Below are 27,495 nucleotides of genomic sequence, written 5' to 3'. Positions count from 1 at the left end.
CTAACTCGACTCTTTCTCAATTAGAAGGGACAGCTCACTCAGTCAGGAGTCGACCCCTACTCTACTTGAGTCGACCCATGAAACAAATGAATCGACCCATGCTGCTCTGGAATTGTTTTCTCCCAAAATGATACTCTCTTTCAAAAATGTTTCCTCAAAACGTTTCAGTCGTTTCGAAAGTTCTCTTTCAAAAATATTCCGCCTTCCTCCTCTCCTAAAAACAAAATTCTAAAACTCTCGTGTGGTCCCGGCCGATCCCTCATGGCTCCTAGAAAGCAAGTGGCATCTGGACCAAAGAGAAAGGAACCCATCGTGCATCCAGAAAGAAGATCCAAGGCACGAATAGACAGAACAATGAACCCACAAATCCTCCACCATCTCAGCAACAATCCGTTCCATCCTCACCTGTTTCGTCACCTTCTTCCCCCATTCCAAGATTCATTCCACTTTCAACCCGAACAGTGTCGACCGGAAGAAAGGTAGACTTTTAATTTCTGAAAAGAAAAGAGTTTCACATTGGGGTAAATCTGAAAGAGATGGGTTGGAAATATGTGTGCTCTCGAGACCTGCCTACCTACACAGACCTTGTGAGAGAATTCTACTGCAATGTTTGGTATGGGAATGGACAGATCTCATCCAAGGTCAAGGATATTCCCATTCTCATCACGGATGAAATCTTAGGGAATATAATTAGGGCTCCCATTGATGGAGAGGACATCGACATGTGGAAGATAGAAATGAAGGAGTTAGGTTGATTCTAATGTTGTTGGTAAACCAGAAGAAATAAAGGCAAATCAACTGAATGCTGAAATGAGACTCCTTCATCATATCATCAATCGGATGCTATTTCCAAAAACATGCTGATTTGATCATGTGTCTGAAAGGAATATTCTAGTGATGCACCACCTACTTCAAGGCTACTCATTGAACCTTCCTTCCATGATGATAAGACATATGGCTAATCTTGGACGGAGAAAGGGAGCATCACTCCCTAATGGTATGGTCCTAACCCTTATCTTTATTCGCTATGATATCAGTCTTCAAGGAGAAACTAAAATGGAACTCAAGCACACTGATATCTACAGTGAAAAATCATTGAAAAGAATGGGATTCATTAAAGTAAATAACCAGTGGATTCATAAAGGAGAAGAAAGGCAAGGAGAAGCTAGAGAAGAGGTAGAAAGGCCAGTTGAAGCTGAGCAAGCTAGTGCAGGATCTTCTTAGAAGACACCTAGCACTAGTTCACAAAAAGAAAGGCCACCTGTAAAGTCTCTCAGGCTTGAAAGAGACCAGTTAAAGTTTATTGGAGATCATATACTGCAAGAACTTTTTCATTCAGGAGTTTGTTGGAATTTAGTTTTTGACCTGATTGAGATGGTAAAAGAAGTAAAAACTGAGATGGAGAGTTTAAGATCACTTGCTGCCATCCAACAAAGAATACTTAGAGTTATTGAAGAAAATTTTAGGCAACAAGAAAATGAATTCCTCGAGTCACTGCAGTAGATAAAAGAAGAAAAACTCGCAGTTGACTGCATGCCTCTCTGCTCCGGATTCCAAAATCAAAAAGTTCTTGGGGAACAAGGAGGCCAATCAGCTTGGACCATTTTCTTAGCCTAGATCTTTTCATCTAGGCTGATACCTTCTCCTATCAAAACTTGAAACCTCTGTTCAAATGTTTTTCACGTCCTTTTGTCTTTCATTTTTCACAATTACCTTCACTTAATATGTAAACATCTTTTGTAAATTGCTTGGTTATCAATGAAATGACTGTTTATTTTCACAGAACTATATCTTCACTGCAATCTTTATGTTCAAGCTTGTATGTTTTGTTTGTCTCCAAAGCTCTGATACATTTACAAATCAAAATACTTTGATGCATTACCAATTCTAAAATAATAATGCTCTGAAATCTTGGCACTGATACTCGCTCTAATTGCTGCACTAATACTTGCACTGATACTCTAATTCTGTGATGACAAATCTGAACATTCTATTCAGTTATTCCCTTTAACTCTTAATACTTAATGATCTGAAAGTAGAACATTTTCTAGCACCTCACCCTTTTGTTGATGACCAAAAATGGGAGAAGTAAAAAAATTTCAAAAAGGGGGAGAAGTAAGAGAATTTCGAAAAGGGAGAGAAGAAAAAGAATTGTCTTGGAGAAATAGTGGTATCAAGAATTTTATTGGAGAAAATTGATCAAAATCATTGGAATCAAATGACAAAAGATAGGGAGAGAACTGAAAAGAAAAGAAACTAAGACCCCTGCTTAACTTAAACTCTTATAATAAAAAGGGGGAGAAGCATAATTTATTTGATCATAATATAAAGGAGGAGATTTTCTCATATTAAATTTACATATTGAAGTTTTTTAGATTCAATAATGCACATGTTCTGAATTTTTTGAATGTCTTTTTGTTTTGCTCTGAACTTTATTGCAAAAAATGCTCTGAATATTATTGCAAAATTCTTTTAGACTTAATAGTTTTGTCATCAACAAAAAGGGAGAGATTGTTAACGCTAAAGGATGAATTTTGATGGTCACAAAAAATTGATTAAATGTGTACTCTAATGTTTTTGTCTTAAGTGTGAAGGTTTAAATTTCAAGAAGAAAAGAGCACTTACAACCTCCAAAGAATTAAGAAAAATCAAAGGTCTCTGAAGTTCTGTCTGTTATCTGAATGAGTCGACTGATGTAGTAAATGAGTCGACCCCTGTGTAGTTCAAGAAAGACAGAGAAGAATCATTGCTTGAGACAAGTTAGATGAGCTGACCCTTATGTTTAAAGAGTCGACCCATTATCTGAATGAGTCAACCCCTGTGTAGTTCAAGAAAGACAGAGAAGAATCGCCACCTGAGACAAGTTAGATGAGCCGACCTTTATGTTTAAAGAGTCAACCCATTATCTGAACGAGTTGACTCATGTAGAAAATGAGTCGACCCCTATGCAGTTCAAAGAAGACAGAGAAGAATCACTGCCTGAGACAAATTAGATGAGCCAACCCTTGTACTTAAAGAATCGACCCATCATCTACATGGGTCGACCCCCGATATTGAAAAGTCGACCCTTTGAGGCCAGCGTAAAAATTTTATATGAACTGAAGGAATGAGCCGACCTTTGTGCTTAAAGAGTCGACCCATTATCTATATGAGTCGACCCCCGATATTGAAGAGTCGACCCTTTGAGGCCAGCACAGAAATTTTGTATGAACTAAAAGAATGAGCCGACCCTTGTGCTTAGTGAGTCATCCCCATCAGTACATGGGACAATCCCTGAATTTGGAGGGACAACCCCTGTTATCCTGACTATTCCAACGGCTACTTTCGACGGGATCTCCTTAGGTCTCAACGGCTAGTTTTTTGGTCTAACGGCTAGTTGGTGCTTCCCAAATAGCATGAAGCCTATAAATTTAAAGGAGCGCTAAAGAAAGACAAGAGAGGAACAAGAGAGAAAATTCAAAATTCAAAATTCAAGCTTCCAAAAATCAAATCCTCACAAGAAAGCTTTCAAAGAGAAAAACCATTTTATGAAAAAATCCGTTGGGGATATTCAACAAGAGTTGCTGCTGTACAATCAAGATATTCAGCTGCAGCCAATAACCATCTTCAAAGCTTCACATGCATGTTTATTGTTTCATTTATTTTTAAGCTTTGTTTACTTTGTTACCGCATTTATTACTTAGCTTTAACTCTACTGTAATAGTTTCATTTATTCTAAAACTGATAAAGGTTCTTCCAAACTTGAATTGAAAGTTGTTGAATTTGAGAATTCAACAAGGGTAAATGTTTTGGTTGGTGATCTGGTGAAAACTGACTGGATTGTCTGTGATCCCGAAAAACAAACGGGTAAAGATTTTGGTTGGTGATCCATTAAAAATTGATTGGGTTATTTGTGATCTCCAAAAACAAATAGATAAAGATTTTGGTTGGTGATCCTGTGAAAACCGACTAGGTTCGTTGTGATCCTCCAAAAAAAAATAACAAGTTGGGTTGTGAACTCGAAAAACAACCACGCTGTAATGAAGGAGGTTATAGTAAAATTTTCAAGAGTCATGGGGAGTGGATGTAGGTGTGAGTTACACCAAACCACTATAAATTTTTTGTGTTTGTATGTGCTTGTCTTTTTATACTTATCTTTTAAATTCTGCCCTCATTCATTCATTTGTTCAGCATTTGTATCTTTCAAATTGAAATTATCATTTATCTGCTGCATTTAGTTAAAAAAATTTTATAACCCAATACACCTCCCTTCTTGGGCTACATATCTCGGCAACACTTAAGTTTGCAATAGAATGGCCATGTCATGATCCGGATTCGGAGCATGACAATCCTTCTCCATCAATAGAGCATTTGTATTAGTTGTTTTTATTTTTGCCACCACAAGAGTAGTTAAAATTTATATTGGTGACAAACTTGAAATTATTAACATAAGAAATAAAGATTATAAGTATTATTAGGGATATTTTAGAAATATAAGTAATTTATGGGGCTCGAATTTTTTCAATTAAAACAATTTCTCATGTTAACATGGATGTGGGTATTCTAGTGGTTCATATGGATGGATTCAATTCATAATGGATGATGAAGTCACGACATGCTAGGCCAAAACATGCCATTGCAAGGAACTCATGGGGTGATTTAACAATATAGGGCCTTTTTGAATGCTTATATACCTTATCTATTATCTATTATCTATTACATGACTATTTACAAAATTGAGGCTTAGCTTGCATGGAGCTCTCTATCGACCATGAGGACATCAAAATCAATAAGGTTAGCATCATTACATTTAATTGCTTAATGTGTAATTTACATTAATGATATCAATATCAATATGGTCGGCCATTATTATAGTTAATTTCTTAATGCGTAATAAATATTTGGTTATTGAAGTTTTCTATTTATTATAATTTGTTACATTGTAATATTGTATTTCAAAAATAATTAAAAAAAGAGAAAAGAATGATACCCCCATGTGGTGCAGGCCAATTAATGATGCCAATATTAATGATAGAAATTTCAAAATTAATCATGTGGATATTAATGACAGAAGTTTCAAAATTAATGATGCTGATATTAATAATAGAAGTTTTGAAATTAATGATGCTAATATTAATGACAAAATTTTTAAAACTAATGATGTGGAAGTTTCAAAATTAATAATGCCGATAATAATGACAGAAGTTTCAAAATTAAAGATACTGATATTAATGACAAAAGTTTTAAAATTAATGATGTTGATATTCATGATAGAAGTTTCAAAATTAATGATGCTGAATTAATGACTGAAGTTTTAAAATTAATAATACTGGTACTAATGATAGGAGTTGGAGATTTTGTGTCACCATCATATTAAAGTTTATTGCTTATTATGTTGCTATTGAAGCCTCCTATTTATTATCATTTGTTACATATTATATTTCAAGAACAGTTAGAGAAAAAGAAAAAAATGTACCTCATGCATCGCATGGGTTATATACTATTATTATATTTATTTATTACAATATGTGCTGGAGGAGGAAAAAGAGTAGGGAGAGAAAGAAGAAACTAGTGCACCCTAAGAAATCTTAGGTTACACAATCTTCAGTTTACTAGGAGACTAGATTCTATTGATAAATTATAACACAAGCTAGAGGTAAAGAAAGGATGAATAGAAACAAAAGGAAATTGTCACGCCTCATATTTAGAGCATGATTTGTCGTGCCTCAGATCCATAGCATGACACAGCCATACTAGCGAGGGGTACAACCTATGATAATATGAAGCTAATATTATATTTAACTTTCAGATCCAACACAAAAATAATAAAATAAATAGGAATCCAATTTGATTATTTATTAAATAAAATCAATATTAGTTCAGAGCTTCTAAATCGCAACATATATTTCAAACCCATAATCCTCAAAATTCAAAAAAATATTAACTACAAATTAATAGTTAATTTAAAATACTAAGATTCTTTCACAAAATTATCAAGTTTGTTATTACAACCTCCAAGCTAACCTTCGTCCTACTGATCTTATTTGCCCAAGGAGAAAAATAAAATAGAGGTATATGAGCCACACATCTCCGTAAGTAAACCTTTTACTACCTTATCGGATCAAGCATAAGTTTTTCTTTGTCAATACATCATTTAAAGAAAATAACAAATATTACAAAATAAATCGTTTCATAGTATATTATATAAAAACAAGTCATAAAACCAATAATATATGCATAAATCATTTATAAAATATGGTTCCTCGTGTATAGCATAAAATTATAAATCATTTATCATTGATCAAATTACTACTCTCAGACTAAATGCTAAGATCACTATTATATCTATGACAGGGCCGTAATCAATAAACATCAACTAATATTACCCGTTGGGAGGGTCATATGCCAACTACTATTATCCGTTGTTAGAGTTGTATGCTAACTACTATTATCTACTGGCAGGATCGTATGCCAACTACTATTATCCATTGACAGAGTTGTAAAAATTGAATGTCGATTTACCCCACTTTTAGGGGTTATACATAGTTATCTGAGACCCTTTTCGCCATAGTTATTAAGATAACTTTCTTAAATCCTATTTCTCAAATTATATTTTTTTGTATCATACATGAATAAAATATTAAATGTCCTTATGGATTCATTAATTCGCACTAAATCATGAGTTTCATAATATCGTATGCTTGATCCTTAATTTTAAGAAGACATGATATCATCAACGTTTAACACTATTTTTATATTTTTATAATACCAAAAAAATAAATAGAAATTTAAAAACTAGTCAAGAGTATAAGATTTACTTACTCTGTTCGACCAAAGATCTCTAGATTCAGTTGAGCAACTCTGCTGCACCTATCAAAATTATTTTAAAATAAATTAGTTGCTATTCTCTATTTAAAATCTTTAAGCAATCTGAAATAGATTTGAGCAGACTTCAGATCTCGACTGGGTAAGTTTGTAGTGGATCTATAAATCTAGTAGAGAGAGAATGGTTGTACCAAAGATGGGATCTCTTTCTCTCTCCTAATTTTTATTTATTTATTTATTTCATTTTTTTATCGTTTCTTCTTCTTCTTCTCTTTTTCTTCTTTTATTCTCTTCTTTTCTTCATTGCCCTTTTATCTCTTTCTCCCTCTTTTCTAAACCCACGCCACTGAGAAGTAGGGGAAGGGGAGGAAGGGCCTCCGGCCTGGCGGCGGCTGCGGCTGCGGCCGAAAGCCGGTGACGGTTGCGGTCGAGGATCGCGGCAGGTTGGAGCAGCCACCAAAGGAAGCAGGGTAGGAACAGAGGAGGGAAGAGGCCTCCGTCCCGGCAGTGGCACAGCTAAGGGCCGGCTGCGGCGAGGCCAAGGACCGTGGGAATGACCACTAGGTAAGTGTTCTCCCTTTTCTTCTTCTTCTTCTTCTTCTTCTTCTTCTTTTCCTTGTCCCGGTGGCCCTTTGCTGGATTCCGGCCATTGTCGGTCGACCGAAAGGAGGGAGAGGAAGTAGAGGAGACGGAAAGGGAATGGGATGAAAGTGAATCCTAGGTTCTTTGGTGTTAAGCATGCTGAATTTTTTTTTTTTTTTTTTGAAAACCATGGCTGAACCTGATCGGGTTGCCTACGTACCCCTTCATAAGGGGGATTAAGCCATACGTAGTACTTTTTAAGTTTTAAAATGCAGCGGAAAAACCGAATCAAACAATTTAATTCATGTATGCTTACAAGATCAAATCTAGAAATCAGTACCTTAAGAATACATAAGATTATGCCGAAATCGTTTAAACAATTATGCTAAAACTTTCATGCATGATTAACTATCAGATCTGAAAGGTAAACACTCTATTCTGATTAATCTTCGAATATCCATCGAATGGATTCTGGAGATATCTCCGTGAGGAGCCCCAAAAGAGGGTAAAACCTCGGAGAATCGGACCTACATCTTGACACCATAATAAATGATTAATGCTAGATTAATACCTTTTATGATGGATGAAAGTTGTGGATATGATCCTTGACTTCGCAGTCACGCACATGAATGGTCTCTATGAGAAGTACACGCGAAGTTCCTGAAGAGATCCAATTCTGCGGAAGTGCTAGCTTGCGCAGAATTTCTTGAGGCTGAAATTTGATCTTCCCAACGCTATCAACTTTTGATCCGCCTTCTTGGAAGAACTTGGAGGAAAGGTTTAGAGGGATTGAAGAGGACTTAGATCTGATCTAAAGACTCTTATGATCAGGGACCCCTAACACTAATGGCTTGATGGACTTAGAGGAGGAAGAAGTCGGCTAGATTGAATGCAGAATTTTTCCATGCATGAACTAGGGTTCCTCTCTTTTCTTTTCCCTTTGTTTTCTTCTTTTTCTCTCTTTTTTTCTTTAATTCGACCACCAGCTGATGGAGGTCCTTTTAATGTTGCTATCCTCTCTAACTTCATGCCAACCATCCCATATTTGAGGAGGATTTTGTGGGGTTTTGAATTTTGAATTCAAAATTCAAGTTCATGCGCCATTACATGATGAAGCTTGATCTAATCTAAACCATTCACCATGTTGCCACTTTCCTCTTTCAATTTCGAAATTTCCATGCCTCCAATCAGATTAGAGAGTCACGTGGTGATTTTGTGGTGATTAAATTCGAAATTCAACCTTAATTAGAAGTAAGATAAAGATAAGGATGACATATGCCATGAAGAGAGAAAATTTGATCTTATCCAATTCTTTTCATGAATTTATCTCTCCATGTCACCCCATCTGATGATGAAAGAGGTCCATGATGTTGCCAAGTATCCCATGGCACCATTAAATAAATTAAATTAATTTTTAATCATATTAAAAATTAATTTATGGCGCCATGCATGGATATGTGACAAGTGGATTTCAAGATCCGAACAGTTTTAGATCAAACCTATTTAATTTAATTAAATCCTAACAATTAGAATGATCCAATTACCATGGGTTGAACCTAATCCAATTAGGTCAATCCCTAATTAAGCACAAATTTAATCTAATTTAATTTGGTCAACCTAAGTCCTCTTGATTCAGACCTAATCCAATTAGGTCAAAAATCCTGATTGAGCCCAGAATTGAATCTAATTCAATTTGGCTCATCCTTAGTCTAATTATTCAATCCAATTGAGTTCATTAGCAAACTAATTACTAATTAATCCTTCGATAATTACTTTAATTATTTTATAAGATAATTTATCAATCGAATTGACCAAATTACTCCTGAATGATTCTTAATCATTCATCAGCCTTCTTGATCAATCAGGAATCTTCTATGCGTGTGACCTCATGGGTTCGAACCTAAGCCGGTAGTATAGGAACGACTTCCTACACTAATCGATGTGACCATCTAGCAATGGTACCCGACGTTCGGATAGGCCGAATATATGCGAAGCAAATATTCTGGAACCCTGAACTATGGTTACTGTATAATTCAATCCCTTTGACTCCTAATGCCAGGATGACTTAGAGCTCACTGTCAACCCTATAATTAGTATATCCATTATGTGATTAACTTTAGATATCTCGTGACTCCTCACTGGGTTACCCTGGCCAAGGTTTTGCTAAATTAATCACAAGACATTATCTCCTGTTTCCAAGAGGGGTCAATTCCATCTCGACTCACAACTGACTATGCAAGTACTTGACTGCACCCAGTGACCTTCCGTCACTGAATTAGAAATCCAGATAGTCCAGTACCAAAGTACAATGAGTTGCTTGCTAGTCACAGGTTGCGGTCTCAGGTCAGAGGGCCAAACTTATACCCATATCCACTCGGAACATCTCTTGACAGTAGAGCGTTCCGAAATTGGTCACGTTCAGTGAAATGTACTCCTACACTTTACCTGTGTGGCATACCAGTGTCTCTACACTCCTTGGTTAGGAGGACAACCAACGTATATGTCACACAATGACCTAATCTCGATAAGACTGTCATCCTAGTAACAACATATCTCATTTGGTCGCGAACTGATTTAAGGACTTGAAGATAAATCCTCCTTTATCATTAATAAGTCCTAAGGACTTCATCATATAAGAGTTCATTTGAAGATGTAAAATGATGAATAATGCCAAATAACACTTTATTAATTTATCAATTTATTTACAAAATTCAATCATCAATATGCTGAGGGTTGACTATTAGGATACAATTCCCAACATGGAAGACCTTACCTCGCTTTGGTGAGGCGCTGCAATCCCAACCTCCAGCGACACAAGCTAGGGCACGGTGAACCCAAGCAAAAGAAGGAAGAAGGGAAGAGAGAAAGGAAGGGAGGAGAGGAGAAAGGGAGGAAGATGGAGGAGGGAGAAGGAAGGAGGAAGGAGAAGAACGATGGGTGGAGGTTCGGGTGGAGTGGGGTTTTTTATAACCTCCATTGGAAGATGATAAGCTCAGACGGTTGCACAAGCCGGTTGTTCGGAGGTTACGGCTGTTCGGCGATTATAACGGCCTCTAATGGCCGTCGTGGAGCTGCTTGGGTAGGGGACCGCAATCCCTTGTTCTGATGGAGCAAAGCCCAGCTGGGCCTGCAGACTTTGTTTCAGGTCAGGCCCAGCTAGCCTGGATCTTACACTCTTCTCTCTTTAAAAAAGTTCCATCTTCAAAACTTAACATACCTTCGCTCATTAATAAATAAAAATACTTAGTATTTTCTACTCCACCAAACTTTTATTGCGCAACTCTGATCTAAACAAACTCTTCTGAGGCCCAAAACTCTAGAATGGTTTGTATTAACCCTAACCTTCTCTTTTTGTTGCTCATTGTCACCTATCAAAATACTAACATTAATCGATTTCTATAGTTAAGAAAATCTATTTTTTCTTATTCAACTATATGGAACCTAACTAAATGAGACCTAACTATTCATTGCTAAACTTTAAGTTTTATCCATGATTAAACCTATTGCTCTGATACCATTTTTGTCATGCCCCAGATTCAGAGCTTGATTTATCGTGCCCCAGATCCACAGCACGAAACAACTGTGCTACCGAGGGGTACAACCCACGATAAAACGAAGGCAACATTACATTTAACTTTCAAATCCAACATAAAAATAATAAATTAAATAGGAATCCAGTTTCATTATTTATTAAATAAAATCAATATTGGTTTAGAGCTTCTAAATCAAAATATATATACCAAACCCATAATTCTCAAAATTCAGAAAATCATTAATTGCAAATTAATAGTCAATTTAAAATATTAAAATTTTTCTACAAAATTATCAAGCTTGCTAGTACGACCTCCAAGCCAACCTTCGCCCCTACTAATCTTATTTACTTAGAGAGAAAAATAAAATAGAGGTATATGAGTGACACAACAGAGGAAGGAAGAAGGGAAGAGGAAAGGAAGGGAGGGAGATAAGAAAGGGAGGAAGATGGAGGAGGGAGAAAAGAGGAAGGAGAAGAATGATGGGTGGAGGTTCAGGTGGAGTGGGGGTTTTTTAACCCCCAGAGGAAGAGGATAAGCTCGGACGGTTGTATCAACCAGTCGTTCGAAGGTTACAGCTATTGGGCGGTTACGGTCGTTCGGCGGTTACAGTTGTTCGGCGGTTACAACTATCTCTAACAGTTGTTCGAGCGTTTCGGTCAGGAAATTGTGATCCCCTGTTTTGATGGAGCAAAGCCGGCTGGGCCTGCTGACTTTAATCCAGGTCAGGCCTAGCTCGCCTGGGTCTTATAGAAATTGTCCTGATCGAAAAAACCCTACATCACATAATCTCTAATAAATTGGGGTATTATATTCCATTTAAACATGTTAAAAAGATGAACTCATGAACAGGATTTTCTAAGTAGATTTCTACAAATGCAGAAGGGAACACCTAAGCAATAACTTCCTTACAAGTCTTGTGCTACTATTGTGTGCATGGCCAATTGCACGGGAGCAGCCACATCAATGCAAGTGCATGCAGACGATTGTTTGAGTGGACCAAAAGATGATCTTTAGCATCATGAGGGTTTTGGATTACATGATCAAGATTCTCTAATTATCTGAGAAACGATGCCACACGACTATCTAGATAGGGCCACAATGTAATATGAAATTTACAAAAAATTAAATATAATCTTTTAGCTACATCTTGAATCTCCAAGCCATTTTCCCCTTCTAAAGCCTATTCGATATATAATTATCTGAAGGTGAGGAGTGTCCAAATATCATGACTTGAGCTACATCCTGCCTCCTCAAGATACGAGTCGTATATGCTTTAGATGTGTAATTGAAACTAAGAAATTAAAGACCATCTAGGACTCACGCATGCATAGATAGGTTTCATTATACTACTAAATATGGTCCAGCAGCTGTTGTCTGACCTGTAGTGAAAATTGGGCATTCTTAACAAATCTCCTGGGATCAGAGTTTCGGCAATACTATGATTTCTAAACTGCAAATGGGTTGGGTCAACCCGTGACCCGACCCGACCCGACCCGATCCGAATTTTAGGACCCACGGGTCCGGATTGGATCCTAAAATTGGGCCCGAATCATTTTCTGGATCGGGTTTGGATTTACCGAATGGACCCAACTCGGCCCGAATGGACCCGAAGAGAGAGAGAGAGAGGGGAAAAGCAAAAGAAAGTCATTTTTTAAAACTATTATTTTAAGAAAGTCTCCTCATATAATGTAGTTTTCTCTAAAACTATTATTTACTGTTAAAATGAGAAAATAGCAGGCAATTTACCTAGAAAAGCATTGCGCTGGATTTTTAGGAAGTAAAATAATCCATCCCAACAACCATCGTTATCCACTCTAAGATAATATTAAAGAAAAAAGCTAGCTGCTAATTTTATAACAACCTTCATTTTTTAATAGTGAAAAATGAGATTATTTAATTATGTTACTTTCCATAAGATAATATCTTATTTCTAAATTGTGCATGAGTATTCAAACTTGAAATTTATCATTTTAAGCAATAAACCATCCTACCACCCAGCATTTGCTCCGCTTAAAAAATCGGCAAGAGATTAGGGGTTCGATGCTGGTTGGGATCAATTCTGAAGATGATGGAATAAGCAGAAAGCAAGCAAAAAGAAGAAGAAAATTAACCCCTTCCTGTTTATATATATATAAAGAAAAATTTATATCACTTATCATCATGAACACGGACGGGGTATTTAGGGAAGGCAATAAAAATATCATTTAATTAAAGTTGATACAAACATGAAGGAAAACGGAGAGCAACTACCCTGATCTCCCATACACAGTGGATCCAGACATGAACACCAAGAGAAAGCAACTACTGATCCGTGTCATTCCACCATTTCTACCCTTCAATTCGCTGCAGAAAATAAAATGATAAACTTAGGAAAAAAAGAAAATAATGACTACCGGTCCATTTCACATATTAACAGGTAGACAATTCTTCGTACAATAAGACAACATTATGCCATATCAATCTGAATCAGACAGTATGAAATGTACCATACGCTCGTATTGCTGACACTTTTGTAACGTTTTATGAAGCATTGCTAATAAAACCAACAACACTTATAAGCATCGATATAGAAAATAAAAATCATCGGTAATGTTTAATTTTTTTGCAGTGCGTAGTGTACTGATTTAATATAGATGTTTGATAAGGATGGCATACCGATATTAGGTACGCTAAAAAAAATTCGTATCGAACTATATTATACTAATATGAATCGAATCTCGAAACGAGAATCTGGCACCAGTGGCTTTGGTTACCATAAACCTTTGTCTGCCAGCTATGCCGTATTTATTTCAATTCTGTCCTCACACCAACCCTAGCAAGAGTGCATTCGCTCCACCCTTCCTCTCTCTTTATATAAACACCAACGCCCTTTCATCCCACTAAAGGAGAAAGAATCCCAAAGCCGCACACACCGCCATGGCCCATGTCTTGGTCCTCCCATATCCCATGCAGAGCCACATCAACCCCATGCTCCAGTTTGCGAAGCGGCTGGCCGTCAAGGGCCCCCGGACCACCATCGTCGTCACCCGCTTCATCATCAACACCATCGACGTCGACGCTGGCCCGGTCTCCGTCGAGCCCATCTCCGACGGCCATGACGAAGGCGGCATGCAGTCCGCCGTCAGCCTCGAAGACTACTTCCAAAAGCTCGACGAGTTCGGCTCCAAGACCCTCGAGGAGCTGATCCTGGCCCATGAGAAGTCTAACACTCCCTTCACCTGCATGATTTACGACAGCTATGTGCCGTGGGGCCTCGCGGTGGCCAAGAAGTTCGGCCTGCCGGTGATTGCTTTCTCGACGCAGTCATGCGCTGTAAGTGCTATTTACTACTATGTCCGTGAAGGGAAGCTTGATGTCCCCAGGGTGCAAGCTATTGAGTCCTTCGAGGGTTTGCCGCCGATGGAGAGATCGGATTTCCCTTCATTTGCTTTCAGGGATGGATCATACCCGACCCTCACCGCATACGCTCTGAATCAGTTCAAGACGGAGAAGGATGACTGGGTCCTATTCAATTCATTCGATGAGTTGGAGAGCGAGGTGAGATGTGTTTTAAATAGCTATCTTCTTTTCTCACGCTTGCATTGATATGTATGAACACATGCACTGCACCGCATGCTATATTTTTGGAAGCTGTTGATGACTCATGGTTCCTTGTCATGAGTTTTAATTTACTAGACCCATACCCTTGATTCAGTGTATTCTAACAAAAACCACACACGACCTAGATCTAAGCTATCAGCTGTCATACTTAAAATCTGATTGTTTTCTGAAGAGAAAAAGGGAAATGAAGAAGTATTGTTTGCAAAGACCTAAATAGGAGGTCTGATCTCCTCATCTAGCTCAACGAAAAAAGTAATTCTGACCTATATATAATGCAAATGTATCTATAAAACCATTAAATACCCGTTCTTCCACCTTGGGGCATGCATCTTGTGCAAATGCATCTGTTATCTTGAATGCATTTGTTTCAAAATTATGGTAGACTAAACTACAATGGTCGATATATACAGCAGGGATTTTCAACTGGAGAGTGATATCATGCATCCCAACTGTACGACGGTGTCGTGTCCGGTGTTAAATGCTGCTTAAAGAGTGAGGACAAAAGTAGTTCTAAAATCAGAAGTTAATAAGTCAACTCAATTGGCGTGCAACTTTCCAATTGTTCCTTTTGATTTGGCATCTTGTAGTCCGCCAAGCAATGGAGCAATAAGAAAAAAAAGCTGCACATCATCTGATTCACCTTTTGAGCAACATTTCTCTGTGGCACCACTAGGTCTTTAAATTTATCTATTAGATGATTCATGAAATATTAACAATCCAGAACCTCATCTAAAAAAACTTGTTGGAAGAACGTATCATTTGGATTTCTTGATTCTGTATAAATATACAAGATCTATCCAATATATAATTGATGTAAGACTAAACATATATTTCACTTGATCTACTAAGAAGTACATTGGTAAAAAGTTGGCCTGCATATAGACATAAATATGTAGGAATAAAAAATAAGCAAAGTATATGAAAATGAGGCAATTTCATATCACAATTCAGATCTTTTTCATGCCATATACAGTCACCATTATATCTATAGATTGAGTCTGAATTAAACTATAAAATAGTTAATGCAAAATCCTATAAGATGGCATCTTTTAGGAGTCACATGTAGTACGTAGGATGCTATTTCTTGAAGCAATGAAAGCCTCAAACATTTTCCAAGTGAAACAATAGTAGTCAATGGTTTTTCAATTCATACTGACTATTCCATGGTTGCAGAATTTATAGTATTGTAAAATAGATAGTTGATGTTTTCTTATTAAGAAAAATATATCCTGACAAGCTAATGTGATTATGCTAAATTAGAGGTTTTACTGAATCTTCAAGATTTCTTGCAACTTTGGATGTTATCCTTTTGTTTTCTATGTTGTCTTTCTGATACAACATAAAGGGTCATTCACTTCTTGGAAAAGAAATTTAGTTTAAGTAGGTTCATGTTGAAATGCAGTAATTAACAATTTCTTTTTACTTTACACTATGTTGGCCGGCTTTAGAGATCCAGCAGTAATGGCTTTGAAAATTAGAGAACGGAACAGTACTAGATAGTTGTTCCTGACATATTTGACCGATGCCGTCTTTAAAATATGTTGCAAGAGAAGTTCTGGCAAGTGCATAGCATGTCAAAGCAGCACAAGATTATCCAAGTCATTGGCTATTTTAGAGATGATCATATGTAAATCGGTTGCAAATTTATAAATGTGACCTTTAACATTATATGTGCTTATTATTAATAAGTATGGAGTTGATTTAGTATTCTAAATTAAAGAATTATTCGATACTCTATAAATCAAAGAAAAAAATCTCCATCACTGATGGAGTTGTACATTTCATATTAAATTACTGAACAACAACCATAGAACCATTCACAAATCCTGCAATTTAATCCTTTTTTTTCTTTAACAACTGCAGTCAGGAAAGACTTGTTCCTGCACACTAACATGGTCCTTTAGTAAATAAACCGCGTTTTAATTCGGACGCTCCTTCCGTTTTCCAATAATCTTTTGCTTTATTTCCGGTTCAATTGGAAAGGTGGTACGATGCTTGAAGAAATATATGCATGCGAGGACCATCGGGCCATGCGTGCCGTTGATGGACGTGGACAAGCACGACGGAAGCGACACCTACGGCATGAGCACCTTTGAAGCTGAGAAGGATAGCTGCATGAAGTGGCTCGATGCGAAGCCACCTGGCTCCGTGGTCTACGTCTCCTTCGGCAGCTTTGCATCCTTAGGAGTCGAGCAGATGGAGGAATTGGCATCTGGCCTCAAGGCGAGCGACGAGTACTTCCTGTGGGTGGTGAAGGGCCCTGACAGGAAGAACCTCCCTCGCGAATTCATTGAAGAGCCACCGGAGAAGGGACTCCTCGTGAAGTGGAGCCCGCAGCTTGCTGTCTTGGGCCATGAGGCCGTGGGATGCTTTGCGACGCACTGCGGCTGGAACTCGACGCTGGAAACGCTGAGCTTCGGGGTGCCGGTGGTTGCGATGCCGCTTTGGACCGACCAGCCGACGAATGCCAAGTACGTGGAGGATATGTGGAGGGTTGGCAGGAGGGTGAGAGCAGGGGAGAAGAGGATCTTTCTTAGGGATGAGGTCGAGAGGTGCATAAGGGAGGTGATGCATGGGGAAAAGAGTGAGGAGATTAGAAGGAATTCGAGGAGATTGAGGGATTTGGCCAAGAAGGCATTGCGTGAGGGTGGGAGTTCTGATCAGAGCCTAAATGAGCTTGTGGGGTATCTGAATGCAAAGGCCAAGGATCGTAGTGCCTCGCAGTTTTGACTGGGGGGAGGAGAAGAGTCTAAATTGGAGTTAGAACTAAACCACCTTGGAGTATGCGCCTAATTAATTGTTTCTCTAGTTTGGTCTCGTTGGTGGAAGAACAATGTTATCGAATGATTAGTTGCAATTAATTAAGAACAGTTTATCAGGAGCTGTTATCAAATTAAACCAGTGTCATTGAATATGTCAGACAATGCTTTAAAAGCCGATGATGGATCAAATGCAACGCATACTCTTGCAAATTGTTTTTTGTTTTTTGGGTGAAAAAGGAGGCAAAGCAGCCCTTTATTTTATTTAGAGGGATGAGCTCTTGCCGTTAGACTTTGGAACTTAATTTGCTGCATTTCTCACTCTCATGAAGATTCATATGAACTGAAAACCTGAATTTATCAGCATAATTTATTTACATATCATCATGTAAGCCCCAAGCATGAAGGTATGTCTCCCCATCAATGTTTTGATGAAACTTGGCAGCAGGTATTGCAGTCCAACATGATACTCGCTTGAGCTGCTCTAATTAATTTTCTATGTTTTCTGCATGGTAGGGCGTGGTTACAATTTGATATCTGCAAGTGATTCCTCCAGGACCAAAAGCTTCATAGGTGTCATATTTTGAGTTGAAACAAGTGTTTTAAAGCATGCATATGAGAAGTAAAAGATGTGAAGTCTTCATAGAGACGTGCCGCAATTGGTAGATTTTCTAAATTACCTTTCCTGCAGTAATTTACATTTTCCCAATGATTGTTAATATTCTCTAAGATATACTGAAATTTTTGCTTCAATCTAGAATAACTTTTTAGCTCTTCAAAATGATAAGACCTAAAGATAAACCTCACCAACATAAACTACATACCTTTTTCCTCAATTACGTACCTTATTCCTGGTTCAGTTAAAGCTTATAACCAGCCATGACACTACCACAGACATGGGTCAGTTTCAGTATGCATATCAAGCAGACTTAGCAGACTATTAGGTATATACTATCATAAATTAAGATGAGAATATCATACAAACCAGTGCAACACAAAGCTATAATCCTGAATATAAAATATCATATTTAAGCAGCTTTACCGTCATTTATAACATTCCCGTATTTAAATAGGAATCAGAGATTGGTCCCTCAAAACACATTCCGGACGGAAGGTCACTCTCACTTCCTTGCAAGCCTCCTTGCAGCTCCAAATAACAGAGCCTTACCAATAAGACCGGTCTGAAGCCCACAGACAACGGCCACCGTTCCACCAATAACAACCCATTTCCAGTCAATTCCGTGATGTACCTCAATAACATCATCATTGTTACCTGTTTCTGATTCATGGGACGGTTCTGAGTCCAAGAGTCCGATGCTTCCATCAACTGGAATCTTCGTGGTGACGCGTGCCATTAGTGCACTCCTGGACAGGGTTACATCTGTTTTTCTCATTACTTGATACGCTCTCATACCAGATTGAAGTTTCTTAACAGCTCCCCACATTCCATGACGAACACCAACCTTAGCTACATCCTTCGGAATGCCCATGTCCTCGTAATGAATAAGAGTTACTTCACATGCAGAAAGTTGCGCGTCTTGTCTTCGCGACTCCACTGCATCCATGTGAATGAAAATAAAAAAGATATATTAAGAATATTATAAGATCCACCGTGATACTTGCAATAAAATAGTTGATTATAGAATCCAAACATGAAATGGAAAGAAACCCGTGGTGATCAGAATTATCCATCCAAATGATGACATGAGATTTCAGCTGCTGGATGATTGGAAATCTGTGATCAGTACAAAAGGCTTTTGGCATAACTCATTTCAAGTCACGGTTTCCAACAAAAGTCTATAATAGCTCACTATTTGGGAAGTAAATTTCAAACATAACTAGCACGGGATAATGGTGAAGAGTTCAGTTAAATCTTATTTGTTGGTCTACAATATAGTCCTAGTAGCATCCCATGGAAATATTTGATTCAATAGGAAACACAAAATTAATTTAGGTTGGTCAGGATTCTTGAAATACTTCGATAAAGTATATATGATATGTACCTGCTCTGATGCGCCAACTTGAGAAATACAGTTCCACACGCCTTGGTTTTTCGTTCTTGCGTAAAGCTGGGTAAGGAACATTCTGTAGAATAAAATGTGATAAATTAATTAGAGAAACAACACCGGCGATTAGGATACAACGTACAAATACCAGATGGTGTAAACACTGCCAGATAACAGCAACAATATATATCTCAAACTAAAGATGATGAATGCAATAAACGACAATCATCCTCATCCTAAATTTACCATGCCAAGTTCGAAAGATGGTAAAAAGTATGCATGGATGGGCTGCTATTCACATCAACATTAAGGTGTAAGGATGATTATAACTGCTGGATTTCAGATGCCAGTAAGACAAGTTAGTGGCAGCTCTCGCAGACCTTTCTAAAACTACAAATGCATCTGTCATATAACATATGCGCCGAACAAAACCTCAGTGGACTAAATTCCTTCACTGTTGATCTAAATTCCTTCACTATTGATCTAAAGTCTCCTCCAGATCTCCCTCCTCTTTTCTCTGCTGCTGCATCCTCACAACAACCATTGATTCGGTTGCCTGGAGATCCACAACCTCATTGAGCATGAAAAGCATCACACACTCCAAAGGCTTTAACAGCAACTGCCACCATGAAAGCAACACCTAGTCAGGTAGAACCTTCTCACCCTACCACTTTTTCCTGAAGCTTAAATGAGCTGAGTCAGCTCAAGCTTTGCTCGATTTGCTTTTCGAGCTTAAGCTGACTTGAGTATACACTAACCGAGCTTGAGTTGGGCTTTCTCAACTAGACTTAAGCCGCTATCGAGCAGACCGTTTATAATGTCGCGCCGAGCTTGAGCAGAGCCCAGCTTGTTGAACTTGTTTATACCCCTAATGCTATACTACAGTCTTATAACTAAGGCCAAGATGACAAATAATCAGAAAGGTCTGATGGTCCATTTGGCCATTCCATCTTGTTAGTATTTCCTTCTTCATTGCAGTGTAGAGAAAGATTTAATGTGATTTTATTTGGCAGATATTGGACATTTTTCAAACAATGTTTGCCCAATGTTGTGCAAAACATGAAGCGTGCATGATTGGCACAATTCAGTCCATGTAGTACAAAAATATTACTTTACAGACAAAGTTAAATAAAATGGAAAAAGAGCCGAGCTGGAGAGTCTTGAATTTTGTAATCTGTGATGTGCAGCTATTCTACCCAGATACATGGAAAGAGATGCCCTTAATGCTAGAACATTGATGAAAATGAAATACGGATCCATTATTTTCTACCAAGAAAACCCTATCCCTTACAAAATCTTTTTAAAGAAGAAAACATAGATATAGTAGCATACAAGCAACACAAATTAAAAAATGGATAAATATACAAAGAGGATTGAGCATGGTCTAGTTTGATAGCAAAATAATCATTAAACAGAAGATATGACCACAACTAATCTAGAAACTTGTCATACAATACCTTTGTCAAACAATAATAAGTCTTTTCAGACTCCCATATGCGTCGACCAATTATGTATTCTCGATCACTGCAGAAGAATGGGAACTGGAGGTGACAGATAAGCAATCAAGTCAAACTTTTATTATGAGCAATTATAAGTTTGAGAATCAACATTTGCATGAGTGATGCTTGTTGAAAACCTTTTTTATCCAGTGAACAATCATTGTTCCACTCTCAGGGAATTCCTCCAAAGTTTTAAAGTACACGAGCATGGGATCCCATTTAAGTCGAAAATCATCATCCCAGAAGAAATCTCTGACCAATTCAGGAGTTGCATCCTCAAATACAGTTCTGCTGCGATAAATTATGGGGCCCACCTGATGAACAAAAAAGAACATCAGAATCTTGAATTTATTGATGAATTATACCAGTGGTTAAGATGTGGTCAAAAGCACAAAACTATGTGAGAAAGAAATGAAGCAAAGGAACTTCATAGCATTTTTTTAAATGAGTGGAGGAAGAAACAATAAACTCCAAAAATTCTGTCCAAACGAGGAAAATAAAATAGACTAATGAAGAAAACATTTCAAAATAGTAAAGGAAAAGATACATCAGCAACATAATGCAGGAAAGACAAAAGCACACATGCATGCATGCATTTGAAACAAATCCTAGGAAACACAAAAATATTAGAGACACAGTATGTTCTCAGAAGCAATATAGTTATTGAAACCATTCTGTTGCAGTAATTGTTCAAAGCATTAAAACTTCATATTTTACCTCAGGTTCATGGCGCCAAGCTTGGTATATCATGTTTGGTGTGGTGCGTTCCATCTGATTTTGCCATACTGCATCTCCCGCCTTACCATCCAAAAGATGCAATAGATGCTCCAAATCTTTCTCAATAACAACATCATGCCCACCCTTGAAAGCTCCACTGGTAGATCCAGAGAAAGATTGTGTAAAGAAAGTTAGGGCATTCTGAACTTCAAATACATGCACTAGTTCACTCAAAAATAAGAAAACAAATAAATAGAAATGAAGGTGCTATGAAGTGCCATATAAATCCTCAATTTTTGCCAAAAAAATTTTGAAGTTGCATACTAGTCAAGCCTTTTCTGATGCGAAATGGTCCTAGAGAGAGTCACAGCTTATTCTAATTGACAACATATTCCTACCCCCCCCCCCCCCCCCAACCAAAAAAAAAAGCATTGTGAAAGTAGCAACAAGGAAAATTTTATGACACATAAGGGAACATTATGTTGCAGAACTCTTAATGTAACCTTATACCAAGATTTAAGAATATCACATGACACATATGACTTAGTCCAGCAATGCAACTAATTCATATCTTCGCCATCAAGTGACCTCATCAAGAGCTAATTCTCATGGCAACACCATCTCGGTCGTACTTTTCTTATGCCGGTAATGGTTCTGCACACTTATGGTTTAAGTGACCACACAGATATGCATTGAGTTCATAATCATTCTGATCTACGTAAGATCAATTTTTACTCCTTTCATATAGCTGTGATCTAGCATTCTCATGATTTAAAACAGGGATTCTTAGTTTAATCCTACTGAATTCTGCACCAATCACACTGAAAATGGTGAATTATTTTTTTATGACATCCCAGTCTCAAGTCCAGGTACGGGGAAGTGGGTCTCCTAAAATTTTTAATAAGAGAACACTTTATGATGCGAGTGCAGGGATGAGTTTTCAAGGAGATTCAAAGGTAGACACGCCACCTTAAATAGAAGATTCTTGCTACAAAGGTACATGTTGATGTCTTATACATGTTGATGTCTTAAGTGGAAATCTGCAATTCATGGATAAGTGAACCATTATGATGAAGGCAGACAGCATTGAAAGCACTTTTATGACCTGCAAAAACATTGAACAATAGTTCTAGGCAAATTCAGAGGCCTAAATTAGAAATTGGATATGTATTTCTAGGAAAACTTTTTTATTCACAAAACAATAGTTGATTTCAGGATTAAAGGGAATAATTCTTTTAACAGTTACATCAAGGTCCGCCGTACCGGTACCGGTCGGCGTACCGGTGGCCGGCCGGACCGGTACGGTACCGGTCCGGTCCGGTACGTACCGGCTGGTACCGGTCCCGTACCGGCCGGTACGCGGTGGTTTCAAAAACCACAGCGCGCGGCGTTGTGGTTCTAAAAAAAAAAAAATCGTACCGGTGCGAACCGGCCGGTTCGCACCGGTACGAGGCCGGTACGGGCTCCGAACCGGCCGGTACGGGCCCGAACCGGCCGGTACGCACCCGTACCGGCCGGTACGGATAAAAAACCGGGAAATACCGGTTTTTTATCCGTTCCGGTACCGGTCCACGGCCGGACCGGTACGTACCGGCCCGTACCGGCCGGTATGGGCCGGTACGGCATTCCATGAGTTACATAGTAACACAGTAAAGTTGTTTAGTTACATTTTGGTTAAAAAAGAGAAGTACACCACTGCTTTTTCTCTTCTTGCTAAGGGAGGGAGCTTTTGGTCATTTCAAAAGTTAGTTGGAAGCTGGATAGCTCTGTTCCACTATATCTAAGGAACACATTATCCCATGATAAAGACCACTGACAAGAACAATCAAGTACAACAATCCAGCCCTTTGTTTTGGCTGTTTGGCAGACATTCCAGGTATAACTACGGTTTATCCCCTTTCCAGACTAAATCAATGACGGTGGTCAGAATATAACATGAAGGATCTGGACATTACCATTAGAGATATCAATCTTGAAGGCCAAGAGTGTCGAAACTGAAAGCTCTGGGATTCAGTCATCTTAAACCATCGATCATTGGTTAACATCGAATGAAATACACATGGGTTCCATCAGAGAATGACCAGTTCAAACATAAAGCTCATCAACATAACTATACATCAAGCACGATTCATAACTATGGAGACAGAATTCTTAAGTCAATTCAATGTTAAACTAACCAAAAGGCATCAGGTGTTGGAAAGAATATGCATAGACATCTTCTTAGAAGGAATCAAAAAGCTAACGTAAACAATGCATTCTGTCCAACACTAATTGTGTTGAAGTCAGATTGATGGTTCGTGACAACATCCTTGGATTATATAAAAACACATTTCCTGCAGTTAGACAAAAAATTACATTTAGAATATGGATATCTTCAACTAAACATTTTTTATGGAGGTTGAGATATGCAGGTTCTCTAGAAATAGCTTAGCACCAAGCCAATCACTTAAACTTATTGTACTAAAAAACATGAATTAAAAATTCACAATAGTAAATATAATATAAAATTAAATTAAGTCAACAAATCAAAGGAAGTAGCTAAATTATAGAATTTTTAACATTTATTTAAGGACTTATTTTAGTGTAACAATGATATGTTTCCTGTTATGTAACAATGATAATTGATCTTAACAGAAACATGTTAAATACTTCAAATGAGTCGATGCATTGTTAAACATTAATGATATTAGTTATTAATCCACCTAACAACCATGCCTAATACCTTGCCAACTCCACAATATTGTGCAACCTAGTTGCCCTTGGGTTGCTTATGCTTAGGCTGGCCACGGAGGCTCTTGCAAAGTGGTCGACCAACATATAGAAGCTGCCAAAATGGTTGGATACTGAGTGGATGGCCAGGTGACCACCTAAGCTTGGGTGACTGCCTCTGCAGTCCAAGAGGCTACTTTTCAAAACAATGACCGGAAAGGTAATCAACTAGTGGACTAATTCTGATTATTTGAAGTAGATGCCCCTCAAGAAATATATGATTCCCTCGATCACATTCCTCCCAGTTTGGAGCCTGAGCCTTGATCCAGAAATACATAATTGGCCATCATCATCAATATCAATGAAATCTTTTTCATCTTTTTCCTATCAAATGAGGTCAGCATCAGAGCAAAATTTTAAGTTGAGAAGGCTCCATTAAAGAACTAAACAAAGTTTTATGACTGCTTATCCTATCATAAGGATGTTTTCAATGCACATCCTCCAATAAAAATCTGTCCAATTTCATTTGTGTCACATACTCTTCAATACTTAGTAAGATGCATCATCCATTCATAAATAAGTTCATACTGGCCACTGAAGCAAAGAAGGATAGTACATGCATGAAGTTCTAATCTCTCAACCAATTTCTAGGCCCATGAATCTCACTGTAAAGAAAAGCATCACGGCAGTGACCAGTTGCTTCTCTCTCCAAGTTTCTCTCTCTTGTCCACTGCTTGTATTATTAATCTTCACGATTTTATAATAAGTCCCCACGCTCCCAAGAGAAACACCGAAAGCATAATGGTAAGTTTTCATTTCCAGGATACGAGGCCCATTTGAAACTCTCATAAAATTGTGAACCACAATCATATGATTTGCTGGTTCTACTCAATATGCATGAAGCCCGAGTAGTCTCATAACTCAACCAGCGACTTCTATTATCTCTACCCTCTTCGAAATCCCATCGCACCAACAGTCTTTGGTCTCACCTTTATAATTCGATATAGACAAAATTTGACTTTAAGCATATTAAAGTGAACCCATTTCAAGAAGACAGGGTTCCTAATTAAAGCCTCTGCTTTTCAGACAGAAAGTTAAGATAGGAAAAAATATATATATAAAAACACATAAATTCTTGTATTGTAACCTAGTTTTTCTACAATTCAAATTTTCTCAGACTTCAAAAGATTAAGCAGCATTCAGCGACACACGCACGCACGCACGCAAAAAAAAAAAAAAAAAAAAAAAACCTTTGAATTACAGAAAGACATGAATATAGAACTCCACTAAGACAAAACGGGATTTTTCCTAAAAATTACTCAATTACCGATCTTTATCTTTCTTTCAGCATGAAAGGACCCTCTATTTTGCACAACATTCACTTACCTAATTCCCATAAATGCATAAATTAAATAATTTTATCAAAGAAAACAACCCAAAAACAAGAAACCAAAAGGAATTCACACCCACCTGAAGCTACCACCACCGTCCTCGTCCGCGGACGACATGGAAACCGCCGGCCGGGAGGCCGAGTCCTCCGGGGCCGGCGACCCCTCGCCCTTCCCCTTGAAGCTGGACCAGAGCTTCCGGCACACGGAGAAGGCTGAGAGGGCGGTGAACGCCAGCCAGAGCCGGCGGGCCCCGAGGCCCGGCGGAGCCGTCCACAGAAACCGGAATTTGCTCCTCATCCCCAGGAACAACAGCCCCGTCCACCGCGGCCGCCACGACCACCCAATCACCAGCCCGATCATCACCGCCACCCAGATCGGCACGGCGCACAGCAAAATATCGATCAGCGTCTCCACCACCGCCGGCCGCCGCATGAAATCCACGATGTTGGTGTACATGTCCCCCATATTCCTCCCCAAATCAAAAAATCCTCAAAGAGCCCCACAAAACAGAAGAAGAGGGCGAGCGACAGAGAGGATTCGTTCTTTCTCGGTGGATTTGATTAAGGAGGTCAATTGGGAAATTCGGATGGACGGGGTGCAAAATTACCAGGGGATTAATCTACGGAGAGATTACGCTGCGGATAATATCCAGCGGTGTTGTCGGGCAATATCAGCGTCGTGTCGCCAGGCGGTTGGGCGGGTACTCTGGTCGGTCAGTTCACCAGGCGGTGATGGGAGTTTGCGACCAAGCACGAGGTTTTGAGGTGGCATCCCGGAATAATATTCCGATATTTGACAAGGATGGATGCTTATTCTACGACGGGGACTCGGTTGGGGGATCGATTTCACCTACAGTCACCCTCAAGTTTAGTTAGAATCAATTATGGATGGACCCCCTGAGCCATGTAATTACGTGCATGGTTCATCTCTAATTGTTAGGCCCAAGAAGTGTGGATGCGATGACTCTTAAATTCACGAACCTCGACTGTTCGAATAGAACAGCAACCATGGGCCGTGGTGTTGGAAATTTTAAATTTTCTATTTTCAATTTTATTTTTTCTCTCTTTTTTAAGTGATTCAAACAGTTTTAAAATTTGATTTTAGTAGTTCCATGTTTACTTGCATTTATAGATATCTGGTTCATTCAAATCAAGGTTGGGCTTTAAGGATGATGGGCTAGTGATCGCATGCATGGGCATGTGCTTGCCCAGCAGGCGTGCACATGCGCATAGCAAGGCATGTTCGATGAGTACATGTGTGTGTGGGAGGCACATAAAAGATTCTCCGACAACAATAGGGCCTATACAAAGGCCCCTTACAACTTAGTCCTATATCCTATATCACATTCCACTTAGTTTCCTTTTCCTCTTCCTTTCAATAGATTTTTTTCCTGCTATTCTCTTTTTTAGTATTTCTAATTTTTCATACAGGTAATTGAAGGAGTTGATCAGGTCAAGTCTTATACACGATTGTGTTTGTGAGAGGATGATTAAGCTAAGCAAGGTTGTTATGCCTTAGAGATGATCTTGCCATAGACTTGCACCAGGGGACGAATTTCGTTTCCTAAGGTAGTATTTTTTTTTTTTGATACACTTTGATCCAAGCAAGCTTTCAATCTTTTAATTTTTAAATATTTTCTTATTATAAAGTTTTCAGAAATATTATTTTTGCAATATTAACAATTTCTAGGTGCTAGAGCTTCAACACATACATATACTTTGGAGTTTGATTAGGTGTTTGCCACACTAGTGAAACACTTTGTCCTGCCAATGTTAGCACCCTAAAGTCTATGTGTGTACATTTATGCAATAACTACCAACCTATAAAATAAATTTTATAGTTATTTTGATTTTATCTATTCTAAAAAAATTGATATGATGGGGAATAACCAATAA

At 38.3% G+C, this 27,495-nt stretch overlaps 2 protein-coding genes across 3 annotated transcripts; one reads left to right on the top strand and one right to left on the bottom strand.

Moving 5' to 3' along the window:
• The first annotated feature begins 13,820 nt into the window (after nt 1–13,820).
• Nucleotides 13,821–18,065, top strand: LOC103718799 (indole-3-acetate beta-glucosyltransferase-like). Its single transcript, XM_008807775.3, has 2 exons — nt 13,821–14,456; nt 16,503–18,065. The coding sequence occupies exons 1-2, from the start codon at nt 13,836–13,838 to the stop codon at nt 17,247–17,249; spliced, it is 1,368 nt and encodes a 455-aa protein (XP_008805997.2). The 5' UTR covers nt 13,821–13,835; the 3' UTR covers nt 17,250–18,065.
• A 142-nt stretch (nt 18,066–18,207) lies between these two features.
• Nucleotides 18,208–26,344, bottom strand: LOC103718779. 2 transcript variants are annotated; one of them, XM_008807747.4, is made up of 6 exons: nt 25,680–26,337; nt 21,501–21,657; nt 20,921–21,097; nt 20,742–20,825; nt 19,282–19,363; nt 18,208–18,833 (listed from the first exon to the last, which is right to left on the bottom strand). In XM_008807747.4, the coding sequence occupies exons 1-6, from the start codon at nt 26,063–26,065 to the stop codon at nt 18,400–18,402; spliced, it is 1,320 nt and encodes a 439-aa protein (XP_008805969.1). In that variant the 5' UTR covers nt 26,066–26,337; the 3' UTR covers nt 18,208–18,399. The 2 variants fall into 2 exon arrangements, with proteins under 2 accessions (XP_008805969.1, XP_038970207.1); XM_039114279.1 differs by having other exon boundaries at nt 18,632–19,013; nt 25,680–26,344.
• Nucleotides 26,345–27,495: the final 1,151 nt, after the last annotated feature.

This window comes from Phoenix dactylifera, chromosome 16 (genome assembly GCF_009389715.1).
Source record: "Phoenix dactylifera cultivar Barhee BC4 chromosome 16, palm_55x_up_171113_PBpolish2nd_filt_p, whole genome shotgun sequence".
Classification (NCBI taxonomy): domain Eukaryota; kingdom Viridiplantae; phylum Streptophyta; class Magnoliopsida; order Arecales; family Arecaceae; genus Phoenix; species Phoenix dactylifera.
Note: the sequence above shows the minus strand (reverse complement) of the source record. Positions and strands in the feature narration are given on the sequence as shown.

Excerpts from the sequence above, each read along its gene's own strand:
- LOC103718799 (XM_008807775.3), top strand. The coding sequence starts at position 13,836 with ATGGCCCATGTCTTGGTCCTCCCATATCCCATGCAGAGCCACATCAAC. Across the intron at positions 14,457-16,502 it reads TCGATGAGTTGGAGAGCGAG|GTGGTACGATGCTTGAAGAA; the intron begins GTGAGATGTGTT and ends TCAATTGGAAAG.
- LOC103718779 (XM_008807747.4), bottom strand. The coding sequence starts at position 26,065 with ATGGGGGACATGTACACCAACATCGTGGATTTCATGCGGCGGCCGGCG. Across the intron at positions 21,658-25,679 it reads GACGGTGGTGGTAGCTTCAG|TGGAGCTTTCAAGGGTGGGC; the intron begins GTGGGTGTGAAT and ends TGGATCTACCAG. Across the intron at positions 19,364-20,741 it reads CTTATTATTGTTTGACAAAG|AATGTTCCTTACCCAGCTTT; the intron begins GTATTGTATGAC and ends TTTATTCTACAG.